At 40.0% G+C, this 18,704-nt stretch overlaps 1 protein-coding gene across 2 annotated transcripts in view; it reads left to right on the forward strand.

Annotated features, from left to right (window-relative positions):
- Positions 1–18,704, forward strand: part of prex1 (phosphatidylinositol-3,4,5-trisphosphate-dependent Rac exchange factor 1) — a 181,534-nt gene that overhangs the window by 38,086 nt on the left and 124,744 nt on the right. For both annotated transcript variants that reach the window (XM_057856132.1, XM_057856142.1), the window contains exons 2-3: positions 12,928–12,993; positions 13,180–13,302. In XM_057856132.1, coding sequence (XP_057712115.1) covers positions 12,928–12,993; positions 13,180–13,302 — 189 coding nt within the window. The remainder of the gene's footprint in view (positions 1–12,927; positions 12,994–13,179; positions 13,303–18,704) is intronic.

The following is an 18,704-nucleotide window of genomic DNA, read 5'->3' on the forward strand; positions in this document are numbered from 1 at the left end:
CTGGATGAACTGCAGAGATCTACAGCTGAGGTGGGAGAGTCTGTCCATAGGACAACAATCAGTCGTACACTGCACAAATCTGGCCTTTATGGAAGAATGGCAAGAAGAAAGCCATTTCTCAAAGATATCCATAAAAAGTCTCGTTTAAAGTTTGCCACAAGCCACCTGGGAGACACACCAAACATGTGGAAGAAGGTGCTCTGGTCAGATGAAACCAAAATTGAACTTTTTGGCCACAACGCAAAACGATATGTTTGGCGTAAAAGCAACACAGCTCATCACCCTGAACACACCATCCCCACTGTCAAACATGGTGGTGGCAGCATCATGGTTTGGGCCTGCTTTTCTTCAGCAGGGACAGGGAAGATGGTTAAAATTGACGGGAAAGAACGATGCAGCCAAATACAGGAACATTCTGGAAGAAAACCTGTTGGTATCTGCACAAGACCTGAGACTGGGACGGAGATTTATCTTCCAACAGGACAATGATCCAAAACATAAAGCCAAATCTACAATGGAATGGTTAAAAAATAAACATATCCAGGTGTTAGAATGGCCAAGTCAAAGTCCAGACCTGAATCCAATCGAGAATCTGTGGAAAGAGCTGAAGACTGCTGTTCACAAACACTCTCCATCCAACCTCACTGAGCTCGAGCTGTTTTGCAAGGAAGAATGGGCAAGAATGTCAGTCTCTCGATGTGCAAAACTGATAGAAACATACCCCAAGCGACTTGCAGCTGTAATTGGAGCAAAAGGTGGCGCTACAAAGTATTAACGCAAGGGGGCCGAATAATATTGCACGCCTCACTTTTCAGTTTTTTATTTGTTAAAAAAGTTTAAATTATCCAATAAATTTTGTTCCACTTCACGATTGTGTCCCACTTGTTGTTGATTCTTGACAAAAAAAAATCAAATTTCATATCTTTATGTTTGAAGCCTGAAATGTGGCGAAAGGTTGCAAGATTCAAGGGGGCCGAATACTTTTGCAAGGCACTGTATGTCAAGGTACCACTGTATATGTTTTTAATTGATAACCCGATCCTTTTCACACGATTCCGATCCATCCCTAGATCAGATCCCTAGATTACTTTCTCCTTAGTAAATTTTTTCACACCTTCCCTGTTTGGTCCGGACCAAACCAAAAAAGTGTGTGATGCGCACATTTTAGACTGGTTCTAATATAAACCAGCGAAGTCTGGTAACAATCAAAACTTCCTATATTCCAGGTTGTCCCGCGCAATCTGGGACTGTTGGCAACCGTAGGTGCGGACCAAACAGCTGGTCCGAGACCTTGCCGGAGAGGTGGTCTCGTTTCGCTTCCTAGCGGACAATGGTGGTCACATACCATTTTTGCACGTGACAGACTTCCATAGCAAGGAATTGTTGTTTGGTTAGCATCACAGTCTGTGGTTAACAGTACATCGGCTAATATGAGTCTGAGTTCAACGGGGAGCAATGAGGAGCGGAATGTCTACTGTCCTTGCAAAATGAACGTGGCATCAAAGTCCTCTGATGCTCCAAATTTCCCACAAACACGTGTAACTGGAAAAAAAAAACAACAAATCATTATGAGCACATTTGCAGTACTCTGGTGCTCCGTGATTGTTTACTTCCTTATTTTACCGTGTTACCCCACCCAGACCGTTTTCTCCTATGTTTAAACGATTTTTGCACATGTGTAGGTTTGTTGTCGATTGCTCAAATTGCAATGTGAAAAGGAACCGCATCAATAAAGTCCAGACCAAATGTATTTTGGTGCAGATAAAGAAAGCGAACTATGGCCTTTCCTTGTGTGAACGCTCTTCGTGTGCCAGATGAAACATTCGAGTTCAAATTGAGTTGAAATGTTTACAATACTTACCAAGATAATTTAGAATTTGCACCTGTTAATTTTCTGTTTGCCTCCTAAAATTTTAAGGTTACTGGCTACTGTGCTCCTAATAAAACAAGTTAGTCTAGAGCCCAGTTTATGAATCAATGCTTTTAAAATGCATGTAGTACAATTTCCCTGATTGAGAAATTGACTGACAGATTATTTCAGATTGTTTTGCATGGGAAAATTTAAATTCAGAGTTTGTTCAAATCATTGGGGTTCTAGTCTGAATTCTTTAATGTATGGGTTTAAAGTGGTTTGAAGATCAGTAATTAGAATTAAAACATTTACAAATATATAGGTCAATATTTTAAAAACTTTTCATTTTGGTTTGTAGCACGTAACCTGTACAAGCTCCGTTTTGTGCTGTTTTGGGTGTTTGTCATTTTGGAATGTTAGTATTTAAGTGCACCCGGGTTGTACTCGGAAGCCTCATATGAGCTCTTTGAAGAGCGACACAGGCTTGTTCTTTGCCTCCAGTGGGATTGCATCATCAGCAGTTTACCTTCACAGCCTGCCGCCCTCCTGGCAAGAGGCCGTCATGTGCAACATCTCTCTTGAGTCATTGTGGCAGTTTGCAAGATGAATTTGTGTCCCTTCTGACCAGCTATTGTTAACATACTGATGGATGTCTTTTCTTTTTTTTCACCGAGGTAGCAATGTATACATCATCTGCAAACAATCAAATCGTACATTGATAAATCGTGTGCTAAAAAACGATCAAGCCAAGAACTGGTTCTACTCTTTATTACCTGTCATTTCTATCATAAGCGCAGCTATTGCCAGCTTTAGCACTTTGAACTCTGCGTCCAAAATGTCCAAAACAATGCTATGTTGAAAGTGCTTTTTTTTTTTTTTTTTTTTTGCCAAATAACACAACAAAATCACAACCTTGAACTCGTTTCCTTCCAGTGACAGTAATAGAGGCCCTATCCATTTGAACTGTGGGGTGCCATCCTCAACATGCAAGCAATTTGACACTCTCAAGCTATAACTTTAATGCTGATCAGAAGCTAATTTAATTGACACTTGCGTTATTTCAAGGCCTGTGTAAATTCCAAACTAACAAAGTTTTAATTACTGTAGATGAATTTAAACCAAATACAATCTAACCGATTAAAGAATTTAGTTAATTGTGTGTAATTTCTGTTTTGAGTGTGTGTGTGTGTGTGTGTGTGTGTGTGTGTGGGGGGGGGGGTGATCTGAGATGGAGACAGTAAACAAGGACCATCAGCTGCCTCTCAGTATGTTGATTAAGAAGTAATGAGCTCAACAACTGTGTCCAGAGGGGAGAATCGAGTTACACTGTTTGCTTTTCAAGCAGTTTACGTACAGCCTGTGGAAGTGATAGCATTTTCAATATTCAGCTCATATCTCAACCCCATACACTCTGAGCATTTTTTTGAGAAATTAGGGGTTGGTTTTTCTATGAGTATTCATAAACTAAAAGAACAGTTCTAACATGCTTTGTTGCACCTTTTTTTTTTTAATTCCTAAATCATCAAAGGATTATGTCATGAACTTTTTTCCAAATTTTTTTTACATTTTTCAAAATGTCATAACTAAAGATGCACCAATATCGATACCAGTATCCGCAGGGGTGGGGGGGCGATCCAGCCCGAAATGGTGGTATCTGTATCGGCGAGTACCAACAAAGAGTGTGCAGATACCATTTACAGGTCCAGTATTATAACACTTGACCGCAGCCTTTTTCTCTCCTGACGCTCACTACAGTCCCTGTTGTGTGATGACACGTGATCACTTTGCATGCCAAGCAGCTATTACAATTGGCCTGCTCCAGACCAATGAGAGCGGGCCAATAGCCGCTCTTAACTAATGCCGGGGCCGCTTTTTCATATGTAGGAAAAACAAACTATGAGAGGAAAATGCTGGCGGTCTGGAAATATTTCAGTTTATAATCTCCGTCAAGTACAATGGCTGCATGCAAGAATCGCAGCCTGAAGATTCAATACCTCGAACCTGATAAAACATTTGAAGACGAAACGTGAACGACCACAAAGAGTTTGAGGCTGCAACAGCAGGAATGTTATCCAGAGCAAGGGGGCTGAACCGGAGCAACAATCCCTGGTCAGTTCAGTTTGACTACTTTGCTTTTATTGTCTTTTCCTGAAAGAAATGCAGCAATAATTTGAGACCTGTTTCAAAAGTAGGGTTGCCACCTTTCAGAAATAGAAATAAGGGACTCTCCCCTCGCGCCCAAAGCCGGGCAGGCGACGAAAAAAAGGGACATCCCCAAAACTCCTAAAATGCATTGAAATATATCTATTTATAAATATTCCGTATGGGTTCAATACAAAACGCAACTTTTAATTCCCAATTTGGAACGATTCCTTTTTTCAAAGGATGGTTGGCAAGTAGAGCCGTGCAAAATTTCCGATTCTTAGATTATTCGCGATTCGGCCGTGGAAGGTTCGAGAACGATTCACAAATATCCAAATTCCGGTTATTGAATTATACCAGGTAAAGCGGAAGTAAAACACAGTCAGCGCGGTCTTTGGGACGCAATGAGGAACGGACCGAGAGTAAATATCATGTTCAACTCATGCCGCTAGATAAAAAACCAATCATACCTGACTGCGGCTGACAGCCACTATAAACAACGCCCAGTTGCTACAAACATACGGCTACAGTAGATATCATATATATATAGAACTAGATGCAAAATGACAGACGACGTCGGTGTTAAAACATGTATTATTGAACAGAGATGCAAAATGACAGACTTTCCGGCGTAAGTAAACAGCCGCCATCTTAAAGCAGTAGACCTCTCTAGAAGGCTCTGTTGTAGCGTACCTAATTAACTTTTTATCTAAAATACTCCTAAATCGGCAGAATCTTGTCTTGAATCTATCTTTAAATGATGAAATAGTTTTAAAACTTTGACAAAAGTAGACAGAAGGGAAATTATGGAATAACGGGAGTAATTTTAACAACTGTAACAGTTGATTCACAACATTAAATGAATTGAATGTTGTTTAAAGCTGCTGATACAGAATAGGGACTGGAGTTTTTTTTATTTACTGTTATTTTTGTATATTTGTTTACTGTTATATGTTAACTTGATACTAAAATAGTAGTTTGGTTTAGCCTGGGAGGATTTTTGAACAATTTTGGAACTAATGTACAAAACATTTTTAAAAAATTTAAAAAAAAAAGAGGGGGGGTGCATCAATAATCGTTTTATAATCGAATCGGAGCTTCTGAATCGTAATCGTAATCGAATCGTTAGGTGCCCAAAGATTCCCAGCTCTAGTGGCAAGCCTATTCCAAAGGGCTGTAGAAGTAAGCAAAGTAAGCTAAGCTAAGGGGTTAAGTGTGTCTTGCTGCTGATGCACAGAAAGGGAGGCTAATAGAGACAGGATGCTGTGGTCAATAATTATTACTTATAATTTCATGAAGGTTGCACTGTCTGGGCTTTTAGAGCCCAAACTCAGGGTTTAAAAAAGTTAATTCATTATTCATTCATTGTATTTTTACTTTCTTAGGCTAGTATTATACATGTTTTAATTTCACGGATTTAGCACTATTTTGGCCTTTAAGAGCCAAAGATTTATTTAACTATTGTCACCCATACCAGGTATGCAATAAAAGGTTCTACTGGATTGACTTCTATATGTATGTTTCAAACAAAGTGGTATCGGTATGGTATCGGCAGATACTGGACAGCCAGGTATCGGTATCGGGGCCAAAAAATGGTATCGGTGCAACACCAGCCATAACCAGCGAAAGTTGAACTTCAAATGCCAATATCCTATAAATCCCAGTGAGGTTTTGACAAGTGGTCATAAAAAGTTAACATCTTGGCTTTAATTTGACATATTGCACATCGAGGTTGAGCAAGTGAGCATGGAGTAATTTACATTCCAAAAATGGCACCTTTTCACAATAGTTTATAAACAATAGACATTATTGTTGAGACTCCATCATGTTCATTTGTAGCGTTAGCCGCTAGCATTAACCTGTGGCCTGGCTACCATTAGAAAGCACTGAAAGCTCCCTGTCCTGAACTCGTGAGAACCAGGGAGGACAGCGGGTGAAAGCCTGTCTGGAGGCCGCCAAGAGTCTCCTTAATGTCTGGTGAAAGTTTGACGAAGCTCCCTTAAGCCCGACTCCATCACGTTTGCATGTCGCATTAGCCGCTAGCGTTAGCCTACAGGGCTTCTGTTTGTTTGATTTCCTGATAACCACGTGACTTCGTACGTAAGCACACTGACTGCTTTCTTAAAGGGTAATGAACATAGCCGAACAACACAAAGTCAAAGCGGGATGAACAGCCTATATTTTCTTGTTTTAATGAATTACCGAATTCACCGACATGGTCAAAACTACGTCGATCATCGTGAAGAATTGTACTGTAAATTTTCGGTATACAGCCTCTACTATAACCTTTAGCTCATCTGATCTTTCGTCCATACAATATCTTTTGACTTTACAAATTCATCTGAATCATTAAAGATGAGCAAAATTTGTACTTTGTAGTGGAAAAGCAACACGTGTAACCACTTTTCAATGAAGGATCTACTGTATACTTGTGTTGTGCCATTCTGTTAATGCCGATTTTGTTTTAGACTGCTTTTAAATCCTCTCAAAACATCATTCAGGATGACCATTGTTTGAACTTTAGACACCTCCAGGGCAAAACATATGTGGTGTACATGCACACCTTGCTCCATCTACTGAGGTTAGTTTCTGAGTGAGGATGGTGGATGGAAAAAGCCAGAATATTCTCTCTAAACAAACCTGTGTGCTTTGTAATGGAACAATGACAACAGCCAAAACAATCCTGGGTGAGGATGGCCAATTGAGTAAGAACTGAACTGAAAGGATCCCTTTGTTGCTTCGGCCCACTATCCTCCCGATTCTAATCCCCTCTGTCATTACATCTGTGTAGCACCTTTTGTTGAAACACTGTCAATACTTGAATGTTGTGAAGATATTTTTAGCATTTTACTTGCTTTCTCTTGTCCCATTATTTCCTACTGCTATTGTTATTGTTGTTATCATCAGCATCATCCCCATCTTATTTAGAACTGAGCTCTCTCGCATGATTGAACCCTTCAGTGTGGATTTGTGACAAATTGCCATCTGGAAGAAAAAAATAATTAGTACACACCAAAAGACAGTAATTCGATCCTGAAAATAACAAGCCAGTATTTCTTCTGAAAGCATTTATCTCTGGTTTTAATTATAGAGGTGACACCTCACTGTTTCTGCATTCTATTTTGGTCTTCTCGAAAATTATGATTACTTTACTCTTCTGCGCAAATGTGTGATTATACAGTATGTGTCTGCCTTTTTAAAGAAAGGGAGCTTTGTAAGTAACACTTAGTGTTAACTTGAAATGCATTCTGTATAGCTGACTCTATAAGGCTGACTTTAACCCAGCGCTTCTCAAATAGTGGGCTGCCCCCCCCCCCCCGTGGGCGCATGTGCCCTTTTGCCCTCGGGGAACATACTTTTGACGTACTAGAATAAATTGTAATTGCACATTCACTCAGTGGGTGGCAATGCCGCTCTCATTTTCAGAGTGTGCAGATTATTTTTTTAACCAGACAAGAGCACACAGCAAAGAGCACTGGAGATATGAAGAGCTAAGACGAGGAAATATGTCGAAGCCTATGTTGTGTTTGGGTTAGTGTTTGACTTTTAATACAGTGGGAGACGAGGAAAGACCAGTCTTTTTACTGTGCCTAAAAATGATGGCAACGGACAGCAGGAAGCCAAATCAATTATGACGTCACTTAAAGACATTAGACCCCAATCACATTGATGAGCCGCTTGATTTTTTTTTTTTTTTCCCCAGCAAAAACATGCCGAATATTGCCAACAATCGTCCTGCTTTGTCAGTGTTACATCATTAAACCATCAAGCACTGTTAGCGTCATATTAGGTGGCATATTAAGTTTCTCAGTGCAAAATAACGCCACACCATAGCGAAGGATCTCATACGGCCTGCAGCAAAAATTAAAACGGTCCCTCTGTCCAATCCCACTGTCGTTTTTGTTCTATATTATTTTTTTGTTTTTTCGGTCAAATTGTTTGACAAATTGTCCTCGTGAGTTAATGTTGCTAATCAATTTGAATTTATTATTATTTATTGATTTTATTTTTCAGTATCAAATGGTCAAAAAATGTACCTTGATTGAACTTTTAGTTTGGATGTGTGTGTGTGTGTTTTTTTTTTTTTTTTTTTTTCAATTCTGGCAAATTGATGCGCTTTAAGTCTTTTCTGTTACAAACAAAATAATGTTAATAAAGTTATACTTTATTGTAAGTTGAGCTGTATTATTTTTTTCTTTGATATTTAAAAGGACGCTATGCAGAGGTGTGCTTATAATAATTTCATTGACAAATTATACTATTTACTGTGGCGGCAGAGAGTTAGGGAGCGAAAGGCTTAAGTATTCCTGGCGGGGGTGTAAAAGAAAATAATTGAGAAGCACTGCTTTAACCTTAAGTAGTAACTTATCATAATTTTAGCATTAAAAAAATTTGCATGAAGCAGTACGGTTTTAATAATCGCTAAATATTGCTACTGTTGCAAGTAAGACCCAAATCCAGACAGTTTACTGAAGTTTGAATGAGATCCCAAAAACTAATTTGTAGTTTGCCACCTTTTGATAAACATTTTGATCCATTATGAAACATACGAAGTCATATACTGCAGTTGCAATTAAACGTGCCAAGTAGGGATATCCCGATCTGAACATGTGATCGGAAATCGGGCCGTTATTCTGAAGATCGGAATCAGGTGAAAAGGATTGGGTTTTTAATTTTAAATATATATTGTTTTTCTGCTTTTCATGCTCATACAGCCTCTCACTCTCCCTCCTGCTGCTTTTTTTTGGTCAACAATGCAGCTGGAGTTTGCTAGTTAAAGTTAACGACGATTGACAGGTTTGTTGCTATGATCTGGCAAGTGAAGGCTCTGGAGCTCTACGATCAAAGGCACGAATTTGTCAATCATTGTCTAGTTAATCTTCGTTGTCTTTAGGCTGTTCTTGGCAGCGTGAGCGTCAAAGCGTGAGTGAATTTGAGTGGACAAGAAAGCCCGTCCGTCTCATCAGACCATAGGACATGGTTCCAGTAATCCATGTGCTTTGTTGACATGTCTTCAGCAAACTGTTTGCGGGCTTTCTTGTGTACGGTCTTCAGAAGAGGCTTCCTCCTGGGGTGACTGCCATGCACACCAATTTGATGTAGAGTGCAGTTTATGGTCTGAGCACTAGCAGGTTGACCCCCCCCCACCTCATCAATCTCTGCAGCAATGCTGACAGCACTCCTGTAACGAGTCACATGACATTTTGGTGGGAAAATGACAAGCAGTACTCAATTTGGACATTTAGGGATATACATTTTTTCATAGGGGTGTACTCACTTCTGTTGCCAGGGGTTTAGATATTAATGGCTATATTTTGAATTATTTTGAGGGGAAAATAAATTAACTCTATTATATAAGCTGCACACATACTACTTTTCATTGTGTCAAAGTGTCATTTTGTCAGTGTTGTCCCATGAAAAGATATACTTAAATATCTGCTGAAATCGAAGGGTGTACTCACTTTTGTGATACACTGTGTATATATATATATTAGTGTTGCACCGATACCATTTTTTGGCCCTGATACCGATACCTGGCTGTGCAGTATCGGCCGATACCATACCGATACCACCCCGTTTATATATATATATATATATATATATATATATATATATATATATTTCTCCCCCAAAGAGCTACATAATTGGATGTGAAATCTTTTTTTTTTTCTCCCCCAAAGAGCTACATAATTGGATGTGAAATCTATGCTATCAAGGCTTTGTCAGGCTGTTGCTTACCTTTGCAAAATAGGAAAAGGATTTGTACAAAGTATAATACTAGCCCAACAGTAAGAAAGTAAAAATAAGTTCATAATAATAAACTCTGAATGAACTGAGTAAACTTTTTTAAACCTCTCAAAGGCCAAACAGTGCAACTTTCATGAAATTATTGTCACATTCTGCTGCTGGTTAGATTGTGTTTTGTTGCTGGGCTGTTAGTGGGGGCGTTCCTGACGTCGCACCTGAATCCAATGCGGGCTCATCAACGCAGCATTTAAGCATGGGTGAGCTCAGAGAAGGCTGCCGAGAGATTTGCTTTGCTGATTGCCATTTGACATCTCGCACTATAGTCTCGCTACATTTGCTTGTTACGCCCCTGCATTGGTTTTTTTCTGTTAGTTTGCTGCACTCATTTGTAACATCTACCCTGTGCAGGTATTTGAGTGTTTTTATTATGACTTTTTGGCTCGCTGCCTATCGTCTTAGTTAACCTTCGAGTCTGTAGTATTGAGCTCCGTCGACCTGCTGTCACGGACTCCTTTTGTTATTTCTACTATCCCGCGATCGCGTGTTATTTTTTTGTTTGCAATCATTAAACCCTTGTACGTATCCCCCGCTTGTTGTCCGCTTCGAGGTCCAACCTTGTTTTCGCATTTGCGGACGTTAACAATTATAAGTAATAATAATTGATCACAGCATCCCGTCTCTCTATTAGCCTCCTTTTTTCAGGAGGGGGGTCCCTTATTTCTATTTCTGAAAGGTGGCAACCCTACTTTGGAAACAGTTCCCAACTGCAGCATTTCTTTAAGTAAAAGACAAAGTAAAGTTGACGTAGTGAACTGACCAGAGATTGTTGCACTGGTCCAGCGCCCTTCCATAGCAGTCCTGCTCTTGCAGGCTCAAACTCGTTGTGTTCGTTCACGCTTCGTCTTTAAATGTTTTATCATGTTCGAGGTATTGAAACTGGCCGATTTCACATCTCGAAACTTTCAGGCCATAAATTTTGCATGCAGCCATTGATTTTATTTGACGGGATTTCTATTTTGAAATATTCCCCGACTGCCGCTATGTCGGCGCCGCCATGTCGGCGCCACCAAGCGGCCTTGTCATTGGTCAGGAGTGGCTATTGGCCCGTTCTCATTGGTCTGGAGCAGGCCAATAGCGATAGCTGCTTGGTGTTCACGTGTCATCACGCAACACGGTGACAGAGTGTAGTGAGCGCCAGGAGGAAAAAAAAAAGAGGCTGCGGTCAAATGTTATAATAATAGACCGGTAAATGGTATCGGCGCCGTCTTTGTTGGTACTCGCCGATACCGATACCACCATTTCGGGCCGGATAGGCGCCCCCTGCCGATACTAGTATCGGTATCGGTGCATCTTTAATATATATATATGTATATATATATATTTTTTGTAAGGATTAAAAAGTTAATCCAGAAATACAATAGCATTGCCAAAAGATACAAAAATATATATGCTACCGGATGGGGACTCAGTATCAGCAGATTGTATCGGGTGACTCGGACTCTGGTGCAAAAATATCTGATCTGGACATCTCTAGTTGTCATTAAAACTACCATTCTAACCTGTGCTACTACTAAGTTGTAATACCATCTCATGGTACCATTCATTTTAATTCGTATATAGGTCTTCTGTGCCACTGTTGCACATACATTGCAGAAGACTAAAAACACCGCCCAATGGTTATTTAGTTTTACTTTTTAATAACATTTTGAATTCTGTTGCCTGTGTGGAATTGCTAATTAATGAAAGCATGCTGTTAATCATTTTTATATTCCATTAGTAATTGAAGCAAAAGGGTGTATACAGTCTGGACTATATCGGTATACTATTAATTCGGTTTCACCTAGTTTGAGGTCCCAAGAACCAAGGAATGACATAAGCAATGAAATGTTGAGCTGTATTCATCACTAGGTCACAACTTCTCCAGGCAGGCAATCTGCTGATTGGGATCATCCCATACTTAAATATAAGTGAATTGATTATTAATTTCCCCAGATGGGGGTCATCGATTTACAATAACCTTGAAAATGTCATACACGAGGCTCAAGAAGTCTTAGTTGTTTGATTGTGTTATACTCAAGGCCTATAAGTGTTTGTTTTTACACAGAAAGTTAGTGATTGACTACAGTTGGTTGCAGTGGCATTATAAGTGTCGAGTCAGTGTGGGGAATTCACAAAAGTCTCTCGTTACTTTGAGTGACTGTGCAATTGAGTTTGCTAAATTCATTGCCATCAAGAATGGCCTTGAGCAGCAATCATGCACTGGAACACCATTCATTCTAGTGATGGAAGAGGAAGGAAGATGAGGAAAGTATGGGAAAGAAATCCAGTGGTTTTGGAGTTGACATCTTTGCTTTACCCATTTTTTTAGTCAGTGTTAGTCTGAAGCTGAGGTCGAAAGTCAGACTGGTACAGGCTTAAGAATGGCTAATGGACAGAAAAAAGGGGGAAATAATGGTTGTAGAAAGATTCACATCCCCCTTTTTACTGTCTCTGTTCGTGTGTCACGTTTGTGATTGGCCAGCAATCAAACACAAAATGTGCACACCACCACAAATCTGCTCGACAGGAGCCGGTTGTTGGTTGTCATATTACAAGTACTGGTTGACTGTTACAGTTATTTTGGTCTCTTTCATTCACAATAACTTGAGCGTGTCAACTCTATCAATAACTTATGAAAAACTAATGTATTTGGAATGGTTGTAAATGATGTTATATTTCATTTAGCATAGCAGGACAGTTGAAATCACCAAGGTTTGGATTACCGTTGTAATTCCTGAGCTGGTTGTGTTTCCATGGCACGATAGCAATAAACATGACATCATAGCGGTGCGACGTTGTGTATCCTACCAGCAATTAAACACAAAAGTAGTGCATAACAGTGCACAGTTCTGACTTTGGCCAGAAATTCTATTGAACATATCAGTTCAGGTTTTGTTCCTTTCTAGTTGTCCTTCATTGAAAATGAAAGGATGTTGATCCTCATTTGGCTTTTATGTTGCCCAAAGGCATGATGACTTATTTAAGATGCTTGTGTATCGCTATCCAATTGGACAATATATGCTTTCATGCTTCGCAATACTCGGCTAAAAAGCACCAAAAAATATGGCTCTGTCCATGCTCGTGTTTTGCTTTAAATCTAATTGCTTTGTCAAACATACTTAGAATATTTTATATTCCCTCCTCAGGCATTTTTGCAACGAATCAGACAAACTGCAGATGACCAACAGTGTCTTTCACCTGAACACGTCAAGGTAGGACTGACATATTTAAACAAGTGAATCTGGATTGTCTTCAACATTGGATTTATTTGTCCTGCTTTGCCCTTCTGCCCCTCTTTTCCATCCATCTGTTGGTCACTTCCTTCCTCACTCCTTTCCTTTTCCTTTATCTCCACTTTGCTCTCTATCCTCTCTCTTTAATCACCCCACTGTTTATAGATTCTTTTTTCCAACATTGAGGACATCCTGGAATTGCACAAAGAGGTGTTGTCCTCTGTGGAGGCCATCCTGCAGCCTGAACCTCAGCCTCATCATGCCCTGGGGCATGTGTTTCTCCAGTTTGTAAGTCCAAAAATTACAGAAGCCTACAAAGAGCAACTACATGGGCATGCAAAACATGCACACTATTTTTTTTTACCCACCACAGATGCAAGGGAAATAACCCAACAGTAATTCTAACTTGCCACCACTGCCCCCCACCCTGACACACACACAAACACACAAGACTGTTTTCCTTTCCCAAAAAGGTCTGCATCTTCCGTTGAATTTCCCTCCATCTCTTTTTCAGCCACTCAGCATATTTATAGTACACGTAATGAATTTGCGCTATCAACATTGTATAATGATGTTAGAAATCTGTGTGACTTACTTTGTAACTTTGGGAATTTTTCCAGTTGACCTATTGCCACACTAAAACAAGGTAACTGTGTGGCTCTTAGAGCTTTTGATATCATGTAACTGGCTTTGACCATTTAAAGTGCCTGCGACAGCATAAAAAAATTGAGATGATTCGACAATATACAACAATTTGGCAAAGCGCAGATGATGAGAAATTAGTTTTTTAATCTACCGTTTAGCCACACCTGTCTCTAGCATCCCCAGCTGGAGGATGACATCGGCAGATCACGATTTCAGCTGATTTAGAATTCAGCCCTTTGAGAGGGAAAATTCAGAACTAGGAAAATACGACACAGAGCAGCAAAATGTCATTATTGTTTCAATCTCTCTACGCCAATATTTTTACAGGATATTCTTTTTATCGAAGTATTTTTCCCGAATTGCTAAATAAATGATATGGTCATGACAAATAACAGTCTTGTGCTAAATGCCATATGAAATATAAAAAATGCATTTATTCAGTACGACAGGGCAAAATTTACTGCATAATGGTCAAAACTGTTGACTTGTTGCACCTCCCGAACGGTATTTTAAGCCACCGAAATTTGTCCCGCTTTTGTCATTTCCCTGCCCCGGCTTCGGTGACTGAGGAAAGAGCATAAATAAAGCAGGAGGCGTGACAGCTACCCGACATGCTAACCTGAACAGGGCGGTGTTTCCAAGTTTTATTCACGGCTTTTGAAAATGAAAAAGCACATAAAAGTACCCTGGATCATGTCACACGGCAGCGAGGGTGACAGCGAGCAAGCTCGTCGTTCCCCTGCTGCGAGCAGGAATGCTCGTTGAGGGGAAGCAGCTGAGAGACACACCGCCGGACAAACCGGCCGACATCGGAGGAGCCCGTGGCTGCCCGAGCCCAACCTGAGGATATTAATCTATTGCCGGACACACGAAGAGGGCAGAGGGGGCTGGAAGTCTGGACGATATGGCGAACCTCAGACGAGAGCGGGGGGCTTCATAAGCATAAGCCGAGTGTAGCGTTATCTCGGCGCGCACCCGAAGAGGACCGGGGGGGGGGGGGTGCGACAAGCCGTCGGCCGAGTGGCCTTCTCGGTGCATAATCAGCGTTAAAATGCAAGCCACCTCCTTATTAAAATGTGTACCAAGATCCCGGGATTTGACATAATACAAAACACGTAGTTACTCACTTCCTCGTAAGTCCAGTAGTCCCACAGTTGTCAGAATTGTTTTGGCCAACCAATCTCCAGGGTGAACGGGAACTTTTAGAAACCATGCCTCTTCCTGGTACAGAAACAAAAACCTGCAGCACATTTGGCTGGCGTGATGCGAAAAATAAATGAATTAATCCCAAAAAATCAGATGAATCCAAAATCCAGTCCATCTGCATGCTATAAAGCAATTCTGTATTGTGAGATGCTGACCCAGATGACGTCACATTCGCATTCATCGACAGTGCAGGAAGTAACTCATTTTCATGGCGCGGGATTCAAAAAATGAATATATAAACGCGCCCCCCCCCCCCCCCATTCTTTTTATTTTATTTTGTTATTAATGCACCTACTTAATTATTTATGTTTTGTGGGCAACATAACCTCATATGTTGCACACACGACATAATTAACTACACTACAGTTCAAAAGTTTGGGGTCACTTAGACCCTAAACTTTTGAACGGTAGTGACCCCACCCCCAGCCCCAGCTGTTAAGGTAGATCATGGGAGGTTGTCTCCTTGAATAGTACATCTTGGAGCAAAAAACAATGTCTACCCCTGCTGTACAGTATGTATAAAAATATATTTCCAATGGATTATCTTTAAAGTCCATCTTTTGGAAAATTGATCATTGTCCGATGAAGCTAGACCCTGAGCTTCTGATTTAATAAATAAATACATTGAAGTATATTACCTAAAGAATAAGGCGTATTAAAAAACAAAAATATACAAGTTACTTTACAATGGGTTAACACTGATTCTGTGCAGGTTGTGAGTCATTACTAGCAAACTACCCGAATAAATATGTTGGCCTATCACGTTCTCTCGTTGACCACAACTGAAAAACATGCTGCAAACATAACTAATTAAAAGTAGCAAACACAAAATTTAATTTGTGTCGTGAACCTTTACACATTTGGACTGACTGATTCTGTAGTGTCATATAAACATTTTTAGTGTCTTCTTGGTTCTTTTTTGGGTACATTCCAACCATCCATCCTGCTTTTCACCCCACCCACCACTACCATCGCTCCCCTCTGTTTGAACCCGTATGGCCTCTGGGGACAAACAAAGAAGGGTTTGTGTCCAGGGAGGAAGAGCTGCTGTGTCAGTCTGCGAAGAGACAATGCCTTTCTGCTGCTCGCACTCCAACCCCAAATCGCTGTCCCTCTCACTGTGTCTTACTTTGACTATTTTCAAGTCAAACTTTCACTAATTCCTTTGATAGTCCCAGCTGGGTACCATTCCACGGTCTGTTGCAGTGATGCCAGAGTTTTAAACTGCATCTTGAAAAAATTACACTTAACAGTTTAAACACAAGACCTTAACTGTGATAATTGGTTCTGCTCTGCGACATGCATTTTTTTTCATGCACACTTCTAAAGCACAGAAAACAGGAATGTAACTGTCGTACAGTATGTCTGGCCATTGTTTAAGGACATTTACCGGACTGTGATACAGAAGCTGTAGCTATCTTTAGGGATAGGTCCCATACAGCTCAACAATGGCTTGATGCATGAAGTCATTTTCATTGCAAGTGTCTCCTTCAATTGGCTCATCAACAGAAAACCTTCACACATGTGCCGAGACGTCAAGGCCGTTCCGTCTGTCAGGGTGTAAAATTGATTACAGGAGTTTTTTTCCATCACTGTGTGGTCAGACTGGGGCACGGAAAGGTCAGACTGTGGATGTGCAAGCATGCACTGCATGGATTTGCACTAAACTTAACTAAGGAAAAAAGTGCAACTGAATTCGACAGGCAAGATGTATGAAGGCAATATTAGACCCTGATATCTTAAGAGATACTAAGTCAAAGCAATAAATCAAACCATATTAAATGTCGTTATTTATAATTTGATTGAATGCATTTAAATTAAATCTCCATGTTTAATTTTGCACCATGTTGTTTTATAACACCTAAACTACACCACCATTTAATAAGCACTGTATTTATCTCTCAAAATCTTGTTCTAAATCTTAATTATGTTAAATACAAATAACCCCTCGGCTATCTGTAAAACATTGAAATTAAAAACATATTACGCCAAGACGTGCTGATTACCGGTTTCAAGGTATACCGTGGTATGAAAACGCCACGATTTCAAAACCGCAAAAATTTTCCGTCATACTGTCCCCTAACGTATTAGCGATTTTTTTTATGTCCCAAAAATGCATGGAGAAGTCCCTCGCTTGCAGCTGCAAGGCTCAACCATCCCTCACCAGTTGTTGCTCACTGTCAGTGAGTCAGCTGTGCTACAAAATGGCTGAAGGAGGTGAAACTCCTGCACTTTTTTCCCCCCATCGAAGAAAACGAAATTGCTGCTATTGGAATATTTTGGTTACAGACGGCCGCGGCTTAGAGGAGGAGGGACAACCGACATGTTAAACATGTCTGCAGAGGGTGGCTGCTGAGGAGGCAATTCCTCCAATATGATTTTGCATGTATACAAAATTCAAGGTTGGTAAACTCTGTCATTAACATTTCCCACCAGCTATGAGAGTTAACTCCAACGTGTTTAGTGTGTCTAGCGGTGGAAAAACATGGTGTTTTCTTCTCTCTGGCAACTGTCTGTGTTGAGAAAGAGAGTGTTTATTTGATGTAAACATGATAGGAGTCAAACACACGTGCTTTTTATGAAAAATAATTCAATTATTTTTGTTCTTATGGTAATAATATTGAGCTGTGGCTGTGGATTTAGGTTCACATAAAGAACTGCATTTACTTAAATTTTATTTACAATAATACAGTACTTTCTTTAACTTTATTTTAACTTATCATTATACTTATGTTCCAATTTGCTAATACGTTTTGAAAAATAAAAATCCTGTTCAAAATCCTGTTTTTTGTTTTGTTTTGTTTTTTAAACCCAGATATCTCAAAGTAACACATTTTAGAGCTGTAATTGCAATACCGTGAAACCGTGATATTTTGGCTTAAGGTTATCATACAGTCAGAATCTCATACCCGCACTTGCCTAATTACACCGTGACATTTTACAAGAATTGCCTTGAAATGCATACATATTCACGTCTAATGATTTCTCGTATCTCCTTATTTGTGAGCAGATTTTAAAATGTTAACATTTTAACTGAAGTGCTTGATATACATGTTTCTGAAATGCTAGATACACTGCTGGCCAAAAGTATTGGCACCCCTGCAGTTCTGTCAGATAATGTTCAATTTCTCCCAGAAAATAATTGCAGTTACAAATGTGTCATCTTCATTTATTTTGCTTGCAATGAAAAAACACAAAAGAGAATGGAGAAAAAAAATTAAATCATCATTTTACACAAATCTCCAAAAATTGGCCAGACAAAAGTATTGGCACCCTTTGGAAAAATCATGTGATGCTTCTCTAATTTGTGTAATTTGTGTAAACAGCACTTGTTACTTCCCTGTGGCACATTACAGGTGGTGGCAATAACTAAATCACACTTACAGCCAGTTAAAATAGATTAAAGTTGACTCAACCTCTGTCCTGTGTCCTTGTGTGTACCACATTGAGCATGGAGAAAAGAAAGAAGACCAAAGAACTGTCTGAGGACTTGGGAAGCAAAATTGTGAGGCAATCTCAAGGCTACAAGTCCATCTCCAAAGACCTGAATGTTCCTGTGTCTACCGTGCGCAGTGTCATCAATAAGTGTAAAGCCCATGGCACTGTGGCTAACCTCCCTCGATGTGGACGAAAAAGAAAAAATGACGAGGGATTTCAACAAAACATTGTGCGGATGGTGGATAAAGAACCTCGACTAACATCCAAACAAGTTTAACCTGTCCTGCAGTCCGAGGGTACAACAGTGTCAACCTGTACTATCCATTCGCGTCTAAATGAAAAGGGACTTCATGGTAGGATACCCAGGAAGACCCCACTTCTGACCCAGAGACATAGAAATG

The sequence above is a fragment of the Corythoichthys intestinalis genome, chromosome 2, assembly GCF_030265065.1.
Source record: "Corythoichthys intestinalis isolate RoL2023-P3 chromosome 2, ASM3026506v1, whole genome shotgun sequence".
Lineage (NCBI taxonomy): Eukaryota > Metazoa > Chordata > Actinopteri > Syngnathiformes > Syngnathidae > Corythoichthys > Corythoichthys intestinalis.